The 14,515-nt window shown below is 51.9% G+C and overlaps 4 protein-coding genes across 4 annotated transcripts; 2 read left to right on the forward strand and 2 right to left on the reverse strand.

The window, feature by feature from the left end:
- Positions 1 to 1,211: 1,211 nt before the first annotated feature.
- PpBr36_00872 (uncharacterized protein) lies at positions 1,212 to 2,472 on the reverse strand (the record flags this gene model as incomplete). The annotated part of the gene is made up of 3 exons (XM_029888061.1): positions 1,212 to 1,461; positions 1,529 to 2,204; positions 2,286 to 2,472. Coding segments are annotated over 3 exons (1,113 nt in total), but the record flags the coding sequence as incomplete, so codon positions are not given.
- Positions 2,473 to 3,390: 918 nt separating this feature from the next.
- On the forward strand, positions 3,391 to 8,008 carry PpBr36_00873 (uncharacterized protein; the record flags this gene model as incomplete). Its single annotated transcript, XM_029888062.1, has 4 exons — positions 3,391 to 3,658; positions 3,759 to 4,377; positions 4,900 to 5,366; positions 5,487 to 8,008. The coding sequence occupies 4 exons, from the start codon at positions 3,391 to 3,393 to the stop codon at positions 8,006 to 8,008; spliced, it is 3,876 nt and encodes a 1,291-aa protein (XP_029752465.1).
- A 598-nt stretch (positions 8,009 to 8,606) lies between these two features.
- PpBr36_00874 (uncharacterized protein) lies at positions 8,607 to 10,449 on the forward strand (the record flags this gene model as incomplete). Its single annotated transcript, XM_029888063.1, has 2 exons — positions 8,607 to 9,154; positions 9,255 to 10,449. 2 exons carry the CDS (start codon positions 8,607 to 8,609, stop codon positions 10,447 to 10,449), a joined length of 1,743 nt encoding a protein of 580 aa, XP_029752464.1.
- Positions 10,450 to 11,574: 1,125 nt separating this feature from the next.
- Positions 11,575 to 12,722, reverse strand: PpBr36_00875 (uncharacterized protein; the record flags this gene model as incomplete). The annotated part of the gene is made up of 5 exons (XM_029888064.1): positions 11,575 to 11,895; positions 11,983 to 12,099; positions 12,178 to 12,207; positions 12,282 to 12,412; positions 12,491 to 12,722. Coding segments are annotated over 5 exons (831 nt in total), but the record flags the coding sequence as incomplete, so codon positions are not given.
- Between the last annotated feature and the right edge of the window lie 1,793 nt (positions 12,723 to 14,515).

Here is a 14,515-nt window from a genome sequence, read left to right on the forward strand (position 1 = left end):
CTAGCCACGCTCCGGCGGCCGTAGGCCTCACCGGTATCCAGGCGAGATGGCGTCTGGACTGGGATCATTGGGTCTCACACTGTAAAAAGTCAGCAGCAACGGTTTATAGTAGCTACTCATGTAAGTTAGCCCAAAAGGCTAACCTGATGCTGCATCAATCCAAGCCAACCGTATAATCGCCCTCTGTGCCCCCCCATCACTCCCTTTTCTGGTAATAAAACACGACAAATACAACCAAGTTAGGTTTTAGGAGCGTCCGGCCAGCTTCCAAACAAACGGTGGAAGCACAAGTTTGTCTTTGCGCACCGTTGCACGATTTACAACACCCAGACCTCCACGCCACTGGTTTGAGCTAGGGTTTTCAGACAAACTTGACCAGCGGATGTAGCTCCGAGATACCCTGCAGTAAATCAGAGACATGGAGCAAGAGCCGTGAGACGGTGATAAAATAGGGTCCATCGAAAAAAAAGTTTACATGAAGACACGAGGAGATAACCCATATCTCAATGGCAACGATTCACAAGAAGTTTTTGTCCTACACATGCTAGAAAGCGCACAGGTCCTTCTAAGCAGCCATAGTTACCTACATTGAAAGACAGCACCAGTCACGCCCCGGCCTCAACATTTTGTCGGTGGAATTGACTTTAAGCAAAAGAAAAGCAAAACTATTCATCATTGCGCCCAACAAGGGGTTCGAGTTTACGTCGAGTGGGACTGCCAAAAGGACCAAAGTAAAAAGATAACAAAGGAAAATAATGTTGATTTTCCTACAAAACACGCCAGGCGCCGACCTTCTAAGCCCGTACCCAACAAAGTAGAACAAGAGTATTGCAGGAAAGAAATGAAAACAAAAGACAAGGCTAGAACAGCCTGTGGCCTGACTGCTTCGCTGCACTAGCAGACGGAGATCTCGATTACAGCAGCCTGCTTTTTCCTCAGCTCGAGCTGCTCATACAAATAAAGGAGAAGGAAGGCTTTGACCGTATCCTGGAAAGCAGAAAAAAAAATAGACATGTCCATAACACTACCATCTCCTTGATTCTGCTTTCCCACACAAGTTTGCTCTGATGACGGGTTTTCAAGGAATCACAAACCTTGGATACAGAGGGGATATCTGGTAACGCAATCCCGAAGATGTAATGCACTGCTTGCGGAGACGTGCAAAAAATTTCCATGGTCGTCATAAAATGGGTGCTAACTGATGATTAGACCTATCGCCTCGGCGGCGCTGGGGTGTTATCCTCAAAGTATGGGTGGTTGCAAGCTTGTTTTGCCGAGATGCGGCCGGCAGGGTCGTAGACGAGCATCATCTCGAGTAGATCGAGACCAGCATCGTTGAGACCTGGGCAGAGCTTCATGTTTGGATCGCGCTGCCACTTGGGGAAGGAAGGCTTAAAGTCGGGATAGATGTGTTCATCTGTGACGCTGGGCCACGTCTCTTCTGTGGGTGTGCCAAGCAACCTGCATAAAAGGTGTCCAGGTCAGTCGCAAAGAGCCATTACGGGTGTTCCACTCAGACTGTACTTACCTGAAGATCTTGAAGATCTCGTCAATCTCAGAGTCTCCGGGGAAGAGTGGTTTCCGTGTACACATCTCGGCAAAGATGCATCCCACTGACCACATATCCACGCCTGTGGAATATTGCCTTCCACCAATCAGAATCTCTGGAGCACGGTACCAGAGCGTGACGACTTCGTGGGTGTAGGTCCGAAGAGGCACACCGAATGCGCGGGCCAAACCAAAGTCGGCAAGCTTCAAGTTGCCTTCGCGGTCGATGAGCAAGTTCTGCGGCTTCAGGTCGCGATGTAGGATCCTGTGTGAATGGCAGTACCGAACACCATCACACAGCTGGCTCATGAACTTCTTGATCATGGTATCGCCCAGACCCAGTCGGCTCAGTTGTGGGCCAGTGCCCTCGGGCAGCGCCTTGCCGCGTCCGCCATCCGCCACAGGTAGCGCCTCCATGTACTTTTTGAGGTCAAGGTCGAGGAATTCAAAGACGAGGTAGAGCTTGGTGCCATCAGTGTGCACGATGTTGAACAGTCGAACGATGTTTGGATCACGCATCTCTTTCAGGAGACTGATCTCTCGAATCGCTGTTGACGGAACACCCTCGTCCTCGGCCTCCAGCCGGATCTTCTTCATTGCGACGATCCGGCCTCCATTAAGAAGGTCTCGAGCTTTGTAGACGACTCCATATGTACCTATGGACCAGGCAGAGTAGGCATTCGGTCAGCGAGAGGCCACAAAGCTGGCATGGTCAGAATGGGGTGGATGGCCCATACCTTCACCGATCTTCTCGAGTTTCTGGTAGTTTTCCATGTTTGCAGGCCGGGGCGCGTCGAGCTGTTGGTGGCGATCAAAGCTGCTGGGGAAGCGTCTAGTCGGAATGCGATTGTTGAGCGCACAGGGTTTGTATGTGCCGCTGTTGTCGTGCGCCTTGCGACAGACTTCCTCGTAAGGAAATTCCTCGCTAATGAAAAGCTCTCGCGATTGTAATACAAGCAAACAAACGCCCGAGCAATGTGGTCAAGTTGCAGTTTGCGCGGGCCTGAATTCTTGGGAATCAGGGCAGATTGAAAGACCGAACTTGAAAGTCAACGTCGTCTGATGTGACAGCGAAAGACTGTGGAAGAGAAATGAATGAAGACAAAAGAACCAAAGTCGGTGTAGTGTTTGTGATGAATTTAATGCTGGCTTGGCAGGGATGACGGAGGGAGGATTTTATGACCGTGGAGACCAACCAAGCTGAACGAGGGGCAGAGCCAGCGCGACGCGGGGCGCGACGCGGTCCGCAAATAGATATTGTCCAGGGAACCGAAACAGTCGAAAGCACGACGAGGGGAATGGTTTAGTTAAGTCATAGACCCCTAACTACTGATTTGGGATCCTGAATTGGAAGAGCTTCTCACGAACTGAAATTCATCTCGTTTCTTGAATTCAATTCAATTGTTGGGGTGAAAGCTGGAGGTGCATCGGCCACTTCGAGGCCCCTGGCGACGGCTTGTTGATTTGTTTTCTTTCGGGCGCAAAGGAGCTTTGCTTACAAGGGTTGACGTAAACAAACCCCAGGATCCTTGTGAAGCCCGATCCCAGTAAGCACTGAACAAGCAGCCTGAAGCATCTTTACCGGCCCTCACTGCTAGCTACAGAAACATGTGGAGAACCTGGCCTCTTTGCGTCCAGTCAATCCGCAACCCCACCAAAAAAACCCCCAAGTTACACTGCGCCAAACATCTTCATCAACGCATTGTGCATCCACGATCATCAAACTAGAAAGGCTTGTTGGAGAATGCGCATGCGTAGCTACCTACACAACAGGCTCGATATATCCTGCTATATTCACTACAAATCGTCTGTGACAGCTTGCTACTGTCCCCACCCGTGAACATGACTGTCAATCTTACCGAGCTTGACGCTCATGAGCAGCCGTCGGACCAGATGCGGCAGATATGGAAATCATACTCCCGGGCAGACAAGGAAGAACTTCTCTCAAATGGAGCCATTGACGACTTAGAGAATCCTGAGAAGGCAGCTGAGTTTATTGTCGCAGGCACAGTCCCAGCCGCAACGCTCACCAAGGGCTTCGCATTCCTTGGATCGGGCTTCGATGCTGCCGTCAATGATGCGCCGATTTATCACCACCCGTTATTACCAGGTGCGGGAACCAATATAGCCATACATACATAGTATGCGTTAGATTGACCAAAGAAACACTAACACTGCTGTGACAGGTCTTCTTATTTTCCCCTCAATAGTACCCTTGGAAGTTCAAAAGACCCTGCTCTCAAAACTCATCCACAGAGATCTCAGCATTCCAGCTCACCAAACCAACATGCATCTTCATTATGAATTGCCTTACGTGGAGCGCAAGCCAGGGGCCGGAGAAGGGGAACAGGAAGATTATAGTCACTCATTTTTCTCACACTCTCCTGATTCGCCTGTCCGCTTCCAGCCCAAAGACCCGGACGTGCACAAACCTCTCTCCATGAAGCAGGTGATGGACCGCCGTCTACATTGGGTGACTCTAGGCGGTCAGTATGACTGGACAAACAGAGTCTACCCTGAAGAGGAGCCACCGAAATTCCCGCCGGATGTTGCGGGGTTCTTGGAGACAGTGTTCCCCGATACGATCGCGCAGGCAGCGATTGTGAACTTTTACACTCCTGGCGACACCATGATGATGCATCGCGACGTTTCGGAGGAGACCGATAAGGGTCTCGTGAGCCTCAGTCTTGGTTGCGATGGGCTCTTCATGATAGCCCCCAGCGACATTGGTAAAACGGCCGAAGAGGAGCGTCCAGAGGATGTGAAGAAACAATACCTGCTCCTCAGGCTAAGGTCTGGAGATGCCATTTATATGACCAAGGAGTCGAGGTACGCGTGGCACGGAGTTCCCAAGGTCCTCAAAGGAACATGCCCACAGGCCTTGGAAGATTGGCCCGCCGAGGATGGCATGTTTGAGCAGTGGCGTGGGTGGCTGAAGAACAAAAGAATCAACCTGAACGTGCGACAGATGAGAGAATGACATATCGCGATTCGTCTCTTTGTGTTCGCAATTGTCAGGCCTCAATAGTCACATGGTCTGTCTAGCTTCTTACGCCAAGGAGAGACCGTTTGAGAATTGGCCATCCAAACAAAAGACACAAGAAATAGGCGAACACAAAACCGCTAGACCCCGCAAATGTGCTGGTGTTTGGCCTACCACAACCTAGTCAGTTAATTAGGCAGCAATGGAGGCAAGGCTGGCGGCCTGCACCAAGCAAACGCATGCTTAGAAATGCAATGAGGCCTCAACTCACTCACGTTTTCATTAAATAACGACCCCACAAGCTAGATTACATATTTCATCTTCCCCGGATATACTAGTCATCAATCATACCAATACCAATCGATCAGATCATCCGCCAAACAGTCACCTCGGCCAATCTTTGTTCACCTGCTCCGGCCTCTTTCCTCACCATTTGCTGAACCGCCCACGAACCTCAATCCCATCATGGCAAACACCGGCAGCGTTTTCTCCGAGACCCTACAGGAGATCACTAAGACCAAACTTGAAGAGCTCGCCAAACGCCGTGCGAGCTTTGAAAAGTCCAAACCTGATGCCATTGCATGCGCTGCTTCGAGCGCAGGAGATACAATCCGCGCGGTTGAGGCTCTCAGCACTGGTGTCAAGAATTGCTTCGGCATAGCCCTCGACGACTCTGGGACCGTGATTCTGAACCGCACCAGGCACCAGCAGGTCGAGGTTGACGTGAAAAACATTGATCGTTTTCTGACCCAGGCTCGTTATGATCCGTCAATCTCTATTGAGATGCTGCGGGGCTGGGGAGAGCTTCTCGAGCGCCACCTGGAAACCCAGTCACGTAAATACGAGTTTGCAGATCTATACGGCAAACTGGTGACTGAGTGGTAGGAGGCCGATCGTGCTTCCTCCAAGGGTCAACCGAGCGCTGAGGAAGGCTTCGAGGATTTGGGGAATGCAGCGAAGCTGGAAGGGCGGATCGAGTGGGAGAAGAACGTCTTCACGCCGGCTGGCGTCGACGAAGGAGCCATCAGCGACTTCCTTACAGAACTCTTTGGCATCCATGCTCCTCAGAATTCGCCCAAGTCACATGTGTCTCAAGCTCTTGAGGAATTGCGTAAACTAGTAGGACAAGAAGCATCACAGATATTCTCAGACAATGCGTTCAACGTGGAGACTCTCAAGTGGACCATCTCCAGTCTCGTATCCTCTAACCTTTTGCCGGATGAGAAGCGAGAGGTCCTCAAGGACTTTTCTGGCAACGAGATCATACTGAACGAAATCGCTGACGTCCTGAACATGCGACTTGCCGCCCTGGACTCATGGTCTTGGGGAGAGGAAGTGCCGGTTGAGCAGCGCCGGCAAATCAGCGGGATATACAAGATGAGCATGCAGGAAGACTTGCTTCAAGCCATCTTCCTTCAGTATATCGGTATCAAGTGGTCTTTGCTATTTAGACGTGCCTTTGGCGACTTCTACAACTACGGAGATGGGATTGCCTGGCTGCGCATGGGCACCAAGATCCCTACGGTGCACAGGCAGAGACTGGAAGAATGCTTAGGCCACCTACCGCGGGAAAACAGTGTGCAAAACAAGCGCCAGACGCTGTTCCGTCACAACTACTTCGTCTCGCAGCTTTTAACATCAGTTCTGCAACTACTTGGCCAAGAAACTGATGACGGAGAAGAAGAAGCAGAGTACACTTCTCTGCAAACTCATGACGACAGCAGAAGGATCCTGAATCGCATGGCTAAAACAGCCTATCGGCGGAGCGGTAATCGTGGGGGAGAGGAGTCTTTGCCTTCTGCCCAACCCCAGGCCATGTCGCTTTTTGGCGCAGTACAATCATGTAACGTGAGGGATCCAACATCTGGATACGCTGCGTCTCACCCAAGAAAACTGAACGAGGAGAAAAACAAAGTGAACCGTGCTCCCATACGCCTCAAGCAGAGTCTTTTGCATCTTTTCTCCACAGACATAGCTATAGAAACAGCCACTAAAGGGGAAATCAGCGCATTCCATTCTGTTCTAAGAGACTGGAACCCACTGCTTCCGCACGAGACTATCTTGGCTGTTCTGAAGTTTTTGGGCGTTTCTTCCAAGTGGCTCGACTTTTTCTCCAAGTTCCTCCGCGCCCCCCTCAGGTTTGTCGGGGACGACCCGTCCTCAACAGAACCCAGGATCAGGCGCCGGGGCACTCCGACATCACACCAACTGAGTGATGTCTTTGGAGAGACAGTTCTATTCTGTCTTGACTTTGCTGTCAATCAAGCGACTGACGGAGAGCCTCTGTGGAGGATTAGCGATGACATCTGGTTCTGGTCGTCAAACAGTGCAACCACGGTCAAGGCATGGAAGGCGGTGTCTGATTTTACTAGGGTGACTGGGACATCAGTGAAGTATGAGAAATCCGGATCTGTCCGCATCTCGAACTCCACTTTGGGGGAGCAAGGTAAATCACGCGCTGTAGATCCTCTGCTACCCAAGGGGGACCTGCGTTGGGGGTTCCTACGCCTAAATCCTTATTCGGGACAATTTGAGATCGACCAAAGCATGGTTGACAAGCACATAGTTGAGCTGCGTAAGCAGCTGAACGAGAAGCACGGGAGCGTACTTGGCTTCATACAGGCCTGGAACTCGTTTGCGGCCGCATTCTTCTCCTCTAATTTTGGCAAACCAGCCAATTGTTTCGGGAGGTCCCACGTTGATGAGATGCTGCTCACTCACCGACGTATCCAGCAGGACGTGTTTGCTACGGCCTTTGGAGAAGGTGGCAGCAGCCAAGTTGCAACCAGTGTTGTTGACTTCTTGAAGAAGCTCATTGAGACGCGTTTTGGGGTCAGCAAGATCCCCGATGGATACCTGTTCTTCCCAGCAGAGCTGGGAGGCTTGGGTTTGCAGTCTCCCTTCGTCACGCTTCAACAGATTCGGGAGTCGACGCTACGGTCACCGGCGGAACTTCTGGAACGGATGTTCAGGTCAGAGAGCGCTACCTATATCCACGCCAAAAAGCGCTATGATGAGCAACAGGAGATTTGGAGGCGAACTCAACAGCCGCAGGGTGTGTTCGGGACCTACCAGGTCAAACCTTTCATCTCGTTCGATGAGTACGTACACTACCGCGAGGCTTTTGATCACCGCCTGCACGACGGCACTGTTGGTTCATACACGGTCACGGATGTCTTTGACGAGCTGAGGCAGGAACCCGAGCCCCAGCCCATCAACGCCGAGCACAACGAGAGTGGTGCCATAGGCACTGCACTTTCTCGACTCGACAACGGAGGAGCGCATGGGGGCGCCACCACCTCCCGCAGCATTGCGCATCCCTGGAGCAGCATGACTCCCTACTGGCAGTGGGTCACCATGATGTACGGCCCAGAGATTGTGGAGCGGTTTGGCGGTCTGTCTCTTGTGGACGCTGGCCTGCTCCCCATGGGCATGGTCAGCATCTTCCGACAAAAGAGGGTGGCGTGGAAGGAGTAGGAAGACATGGGGTTTGAGCAGAGGGGGGATAGACCAGGGGTATTTGTTAGCTTGATGATGGTTGTGCGCGCGTGACGGTTTGATCTAGTCTAGATCAATGGTTATTTTTACAAAGTCAACTGTGCATCAATACTCTTAATACGTGATCCCTGTTCACCAATTGTTAGTCGCCAATGACGTTTCTCGAGAAAGTTGTGTCAATTCGATCCCAGTCAGCCATCAAGGTTCTCAAAAAGAAAAGTCCATCATGGTGGGTTTTGGGACGCAATGCGACAAGATCGAAAGTAAGATGAGCCATCAAGGTTCGCACTCGACGATAATGGACGTTTTGTTGCCGTTGGGAAGTTCCGTTGATTATCGAGGTAGGCTGGGTAGATGGCAATCAAATATCTTGTTTATGAAATTAGTACAAATGGTGAGTTTTTTCTCAGCTCTAGTTAGAATAAAAGTGTATTCCTGTTGTCTCTCCCCGCGGACTTGCTGTCTGGAAAGAAAAAAAAAAAAGAACCCCCCTCCCCCTTTGTTTCTTTGCCCAATTTTCTAAAAAAAAAAAAGACGTCCTAGAGCTTGAATACCATCTCTCAGTTGACTCGTCGCAATGGCAGCATCCGAGAGCGACAACAATGCCATCCTCGACATCCTCATCGTCGGCGCGGGACCGTGCGGCCTCGCGGTCGCCTCGCGGCTGTGCGAACGGTCCCCGTCGGCCCTCTTCACCGACGAGGAGCACCAGCGGTACCACTGGATCAAGAAGCACGGGCACAGAATGTCGCTAAAGTGCAGAAAGGGCGGGGCCGTGATCCCCAGCAGCAGCAGCAGCAGCAGCAGCAGCAGTTGCTGCAGCCAAGACGGCAACAGCGACGCCGGCGGCGATGCTCCGGCCAAGTGCCGGCTGCGGTACAAGACGCTGGTGCTGGACGCCACGGGGGACAGCTGGATGAACAGGTGGAACAAGCTCTTTGCGACGTTCCAGATCTCGCACCTCCGCAGCCCCATGTTTTGGCACGTCGACCCGGCCGAGAGGGACGCTCTCTTGGCTTGGGCGCACGAGCTGGGGCGGCAGGACGACCTGGTGGAGCTGAGGGGTTGCGTGGGCAAGGAGATCAGCAAGCATCTCCGCAAGTCTAGGTTATCAAAGCATTCAAAGTAAGGAGCCTTGGAATTGATGACTCGAGATGTTGATTGGGAGTGGCATATATTGAGAGGCCTGTGTACTAATACTAAAGTGTTTTCAACCCTACAATAGGCATCATTCGGTTGTTGAGATTGACGAGCGTGATAGAAAAGACTACTACACGCCGCCACAAGCTGTATTTGCCGACCACAATAAGAGCATTGCCAACAGGTACGGCATACAAGATGGTCTAATCCGACAAGGACGGGTCCAGGACATCAAGTATGCCAAGTTTCCCAACGTCTCCAGGACAGAAGATCTCTTTCAGGTCACGAGCGAGGATGGAACCACACACTATGCCCGGTCAGTCGTCCTTGCCGTAGGGCCAGCAAATGCTCCCCACATCCCGGCCGGCATCGAGGGCCTGTCTCCCGCTCCAGGACAGTGGGAGCAGCCTCCGCGCACGTCGCACTCGATGCGGATAACGCACGGTCAAATACCAGATCCGGCGGTCCAGAAAATCATAAACTCTGGAAGGACGACAAACGTGCTGGTCATCGGTGGAGGGTTGACATCGGCGCAGATCAGCGACGTCAACATCCGCAAGGGGGTCACAAAGGTGTGGCACATGATGCGAGGCACGGCCAAGATCAAAGCGTTCGACGTTGACCTGGCATGGATGGGCAAGTACCGCAACGTCGAGCATGCATACTTCTGGGGCGCCGATTCGGACGAGGAACGGCTCGAGCAGATCCGCAAGGCCCGCGGCGGTGGGAGCATACCGTCGCTCTACTGGAAGAAAGTGAAGGCGCATATCGCCTCTGGTAGGCTGGAGCTGAGGCAAAAGACCAGGCTCACCAGCGCAAGCTTTGACGAAGCGTCGCAGAAGTGGACGGTGAAGACGGAACCGCCGATAGACGAAGCCATCCTGCCAAAGTTTGACTTTATCTACTTTGCAACTGGTATCGAGGCAAACGTCGAGACCCTGCCGTACATGCAAACGCTGCTGGAGTCGCACCCCATACGCACCCAGGGCGGGCTTCCATGTCTGACCGAGGACCTCATGTGGAGGGACGACGTACCGCTGTTCGTGGCGGGGCGCTTGGCCTCTCTGAGATTGGGTCCAGCAGGGCCAAACCTAGGGGGTGCGAGGACCGGCGCCGAAAGGATCAGCTGGGCGTTGGACGAATTCCTCGAGGAGAGGTTGGCCAGTGAGGAGTCGCAAGGGTTCGAGCCCGAGATCTTTGACGAGGAACAGGTGGCGTTTGTGACTGGTAGGACCAACCGATATCGCTCGCTCGCTATCGAGGGTGACGAGGATTGGTGACCCGAATGGTGTGTATGTCGAGCAAGCATGGAATCTGCATCTTGGAATCCTCGGTACCTTTGTTTGTCCCAATATATTATGGTTGGATAAATACTTTCCTTTCAATCCCATTGATGGATCAACCAGGAATAAGTGACAGGACAGGACTAGACGCGTGTACCAACCCTTGTCCTCCGGATACCTTAATGCGACTCCGTAGCTTGATGCTATTTTTATCTTTATTCCAAATACTTAGCTCTGGGTTGTTTGCCGATCGCCGAGCCTGATTTGGAAATCACTATAACAAGGCGGGGACACACAGTACAGTATCCTCGAGCAACCTCGAAAAGAAAGACGCTGGACACCTGACTGTCTGGCTGTGTGGTGCAATATCTATTTTTGATGTCATTCCCCTCAGTGAGTGTATGAAAGTCTTTCTGATACGGTATTCTCTAAATTGTCCGTGAAAAGTGGTAAGAGAAAATCACTTTGGTTAAATCATTCGCTCAAAATCGAGCGCATTCAATTGCATCATAGACTTTATTTTTCTTCTCTTTCTTCTTTCTTTCTCTGTATCGATCGATGGACATGCCTGCCGATTTAAAATTAATCAGACACACTTTCCCTATGACTTCCTTCCCATTCCAGGCTAGTCAGTCTAATCTAGTTCTGTGCGACATCTTCTGGTTCTTTCTTTTTTTTTTTTCTTTTCGACTTTTGCTCTGACCTCCTTCTTCCGTTATGGGCAAAAAAGTACTGACCTCACCTTGTACCCACCGAGAAACCAAAGTTTTTTAAAGACGACCAGTCACGCTGTTCAAAGTTTGATTGCGCTTGGTCTTTGCACGACACCCCTAGCCGCACCCAAAACCCAACCTTGCTTGAACGACTGTTAAACAAACTTCAACCCAGGCACGGTACGGAAAATTGTCGAAATAAAACGATGGCATTGCTATCGAATATGTAAACAAGATCAGACCTGACAACCACAAGCCGATGGACAAGGAGCACCAGCTCTCTCTGCCGTCCATTCTTGATAGCTATAGGAGGACGGACATCGCCACCCATTGCATTCGTCAAATGCTATCCATCCATCTTACTCACATACCTGATGCATCTCATCCCTAACCCACCTACAGCATCCATCTAGGATGAACCTCGAGGGGCATCGCGCCAGTCAGGTGCGCGCTTCTCAAGAAAGGCAGCGATGCCCTCCCGTTTGTGTGCAGTTCCATACGAGAAATAGTACAGACTTCGCTCAAACTCGTCATCCCTGCCCAGGTCGTCACTACGGCAGATGGCCTCTTTGGCTAATTGTACCGCCGTGGAACTGAGGCTTGCAACCTCCGTAGCCTTGGCAACGGCGCCCTCCAGAACCGATCCAGCAGGGAAGATCTCTGCGACCAAGCCATGATGGAGTGCTTCTTGGCTCGTGATTGTTGCTCCAAACAATATCATGCGCATCGCCTATTGAAATAGTACCGCCAGTCAGTATCGTCGTCGACCACTCAACATGCATCAAGTCACTTTGGTCTTGGCTCGCCGGGCACTCACCAGGTACTTTCCCATGGAGTTTGTCAAGCGTTGGGTGCCACCGGCCCCTGGGATCAAGCCAATCTTAACCTCCGGGAGGCCAAACTTTGCGCTTTCAGAAGCAAAGATCAGATCGCACTGAGCAGGGTTCATTCGATCAGCACAAGCACTCAAAGCCATTCGTCCAAAGCAGAGTGCATGTCAGGGTCTATTTACCGCGAGAGCAACTTCGAAGCCTCCGCCAAGCTTTCATCATTACACGATTGAATCGGGTTAGCGAACGGTACACCACCTTGGAGTTCTCGGACGGGAGTTCTCACAGCCATCCCTTCCACGGCGGCAAATATGGGTTTCCTAAACGACGAAAATCCATGGCACAGGTCCTCGAGATACCTGCACTTTCGCGCGCCTTCTCCGTCAAGAGCCGATATTTCCTTGATGTCGGCCCCAGCTGTTGCAGGGGAATGTAAGCTTGAGCTTCATTTCCGAACCGCTCGCCCAGACCACCCCCCCCATTACGCCCACGTACCACAGAAAAATGTCTCACTGCCTGTCACCACCACCGCCTTGACGGTTTCGTCTACCGACGCGTCACGAAGTTTGCTGAGCAATTGCTTGATAAGACTCTGCGAAAGAGCATTTCTCTTGTCTGGCCGGTTCAACTGCAGAACTAGAACGCCGGGACTGGGCGTGCCGCTCTGCACCAGATTCGCTTCCGTCGTTGCCATGGTTCTCGCGGGGGTCGGGAGTTGGTGAGTAAATCTAAAGTGGTTGGGGATGTGACAAGCTCCGTCGGCTCGATGTAAAATTGAACCGTCGGTCGTTGGTGTGCAATCCGTTCACATAAAAGATCCAACGTGGTTAGGGCGATGCAGAGCGACGCAGATGGATGTCACAAACACACCCGGGCGGGGAAGCTATGAGGTCCGTGTGGCACCATCGGCGCCCCGACTCGATGTGCCGAAGCAGGAAAAAAAAGGACAGCCCACGGATTGGTCCCGACCGGGCCAGATGGCGATCTCGTGGGGTACCACGCAACCTTGAAGTGGCAACAAGGAAAGCAATTAACTATCATCGCATCCATGGTTGACCAGGCCAAGCAAGTCGATTGCCTTGCCTCCGAAAACCAATCTGGAAGGAGCATGAGCTGATTAACGTCATGAACTTCACTTATCAAGAAGCAGTGCTGCAACTCTCTAGTTTCACAAGCATCATCTACAACCGAACCTGGTCTGCACCTTCGCTTGTGGACGGGTGAAATTCCACCATTGAGGGGCCGCCGTGCAATGCAACTTGAAAATCATTTGCGACGGACAAGGGGTCTAGAGCGTCTATCGACAGACGACGGGGGTGGCCTGGGCATGATCTACCGCCACAACTCCGTGAAAGATACTCAACAGGGAGGCAGAGAAGCACTTTTCGAACTGCCTGACACCACCATGCTCAATGTCGGTTGACTTGCAGCGCCGAGTGTTGCGCCACACGCCACCGGGAGCGCGAGTCATACAGCCAAAACGGTCTATCAGGGGTAGACTGTTGTGACATGCATTGACCACTAGAATTGCTTTTTGTCCAGGGGAAGAGACAGGCAGAGAGCAACTCAAGACAGGAGTTCTCTCTGCGGACGGAGAAAACTGCAAGAAGAAAAATTGCGGTCAAACACGAAACAAGCGAGGGCCAACGGGCCTATTCACATGTATCCGCGGAACGGTTCCCCTAGCTCTAGCGCGCCGCGCCAGGCCGCCCTCATTTCCATCGGGTGGAGAAACGGGCCTGAAAACAGCTGCAAGCCGGTTTTGTTTGATTTGACCAGCCGCCATACAGCGTCGCTCGTTTAAAGTTGCGGGAGGCGTTGCGACGGATGAGTTTTGCCGCGCCGGCCACGCGCACTCGGATTCACAAGTCAAAGACGTTTTCGACAGACGCCGCCGGCCCGTAGTAGGGTCGGGTATGCACAAAGATTGATCGCTTGAACAATCATCGTCAGCACCTTTTTAGGGGCGTGTGCAGTAGGACGAGGTTGTTCCGCCAACACGAATTTATCCCACCTCTACCTCGGCTGCTTGACACGAGCGACTGAACGCTGCTCTAGCAATGCTACCATGGTTAACAAGCTGCGCAAAAGCAGGTCGGCATATCTAGGTCACTACCACTGCCTGTTCCGGAAGACATCCCCGCTCGTTGTGGTCACAAATGGGGCAGGTCGCCCGTACTTGATCCGCTGGAGACTGAAGGTGGAATTTCATTCCAGGTTCTGAAGCGAAATCCGTCGTTTGGGATTGCCCAGAAATGCAAGCCACTCGGCAATCCAAGGTGATGCTCTGGGAATCTGTTTTTATTTCATTCGTTTCGTTTCCCGCGTAATTACTAAACGTCATTCATTTCCACAGACACCAGATTGGCCGCGAGCAATGATAAAAAAGAAAACAATAGACGAAATTGATTGGAGAGTGATATACATACGCCTAAGCCAGGCCAGGTCAGGTCGATGACTTATTGCTTACATGATTGATGGCCAAAACCCCGGTATATATCAATCAGCAAGCAATACTGG

The sequence above is a fragment of the Pyricularia pennisetigena genome, chromosome 2 (assembly GCF_004337985.1).
Source record: "Pyricularia pennisetigena strain Br36 chromosome 2, whole genome shotgun sequence".
NCBI classification, from domain to species: Eukaryota; Fungi; Ascomycota; class Sordariomycetes; order Magnaporthales; family Pyriculariaceae; genus Pyricularia; species Pyricularia pennisetigena.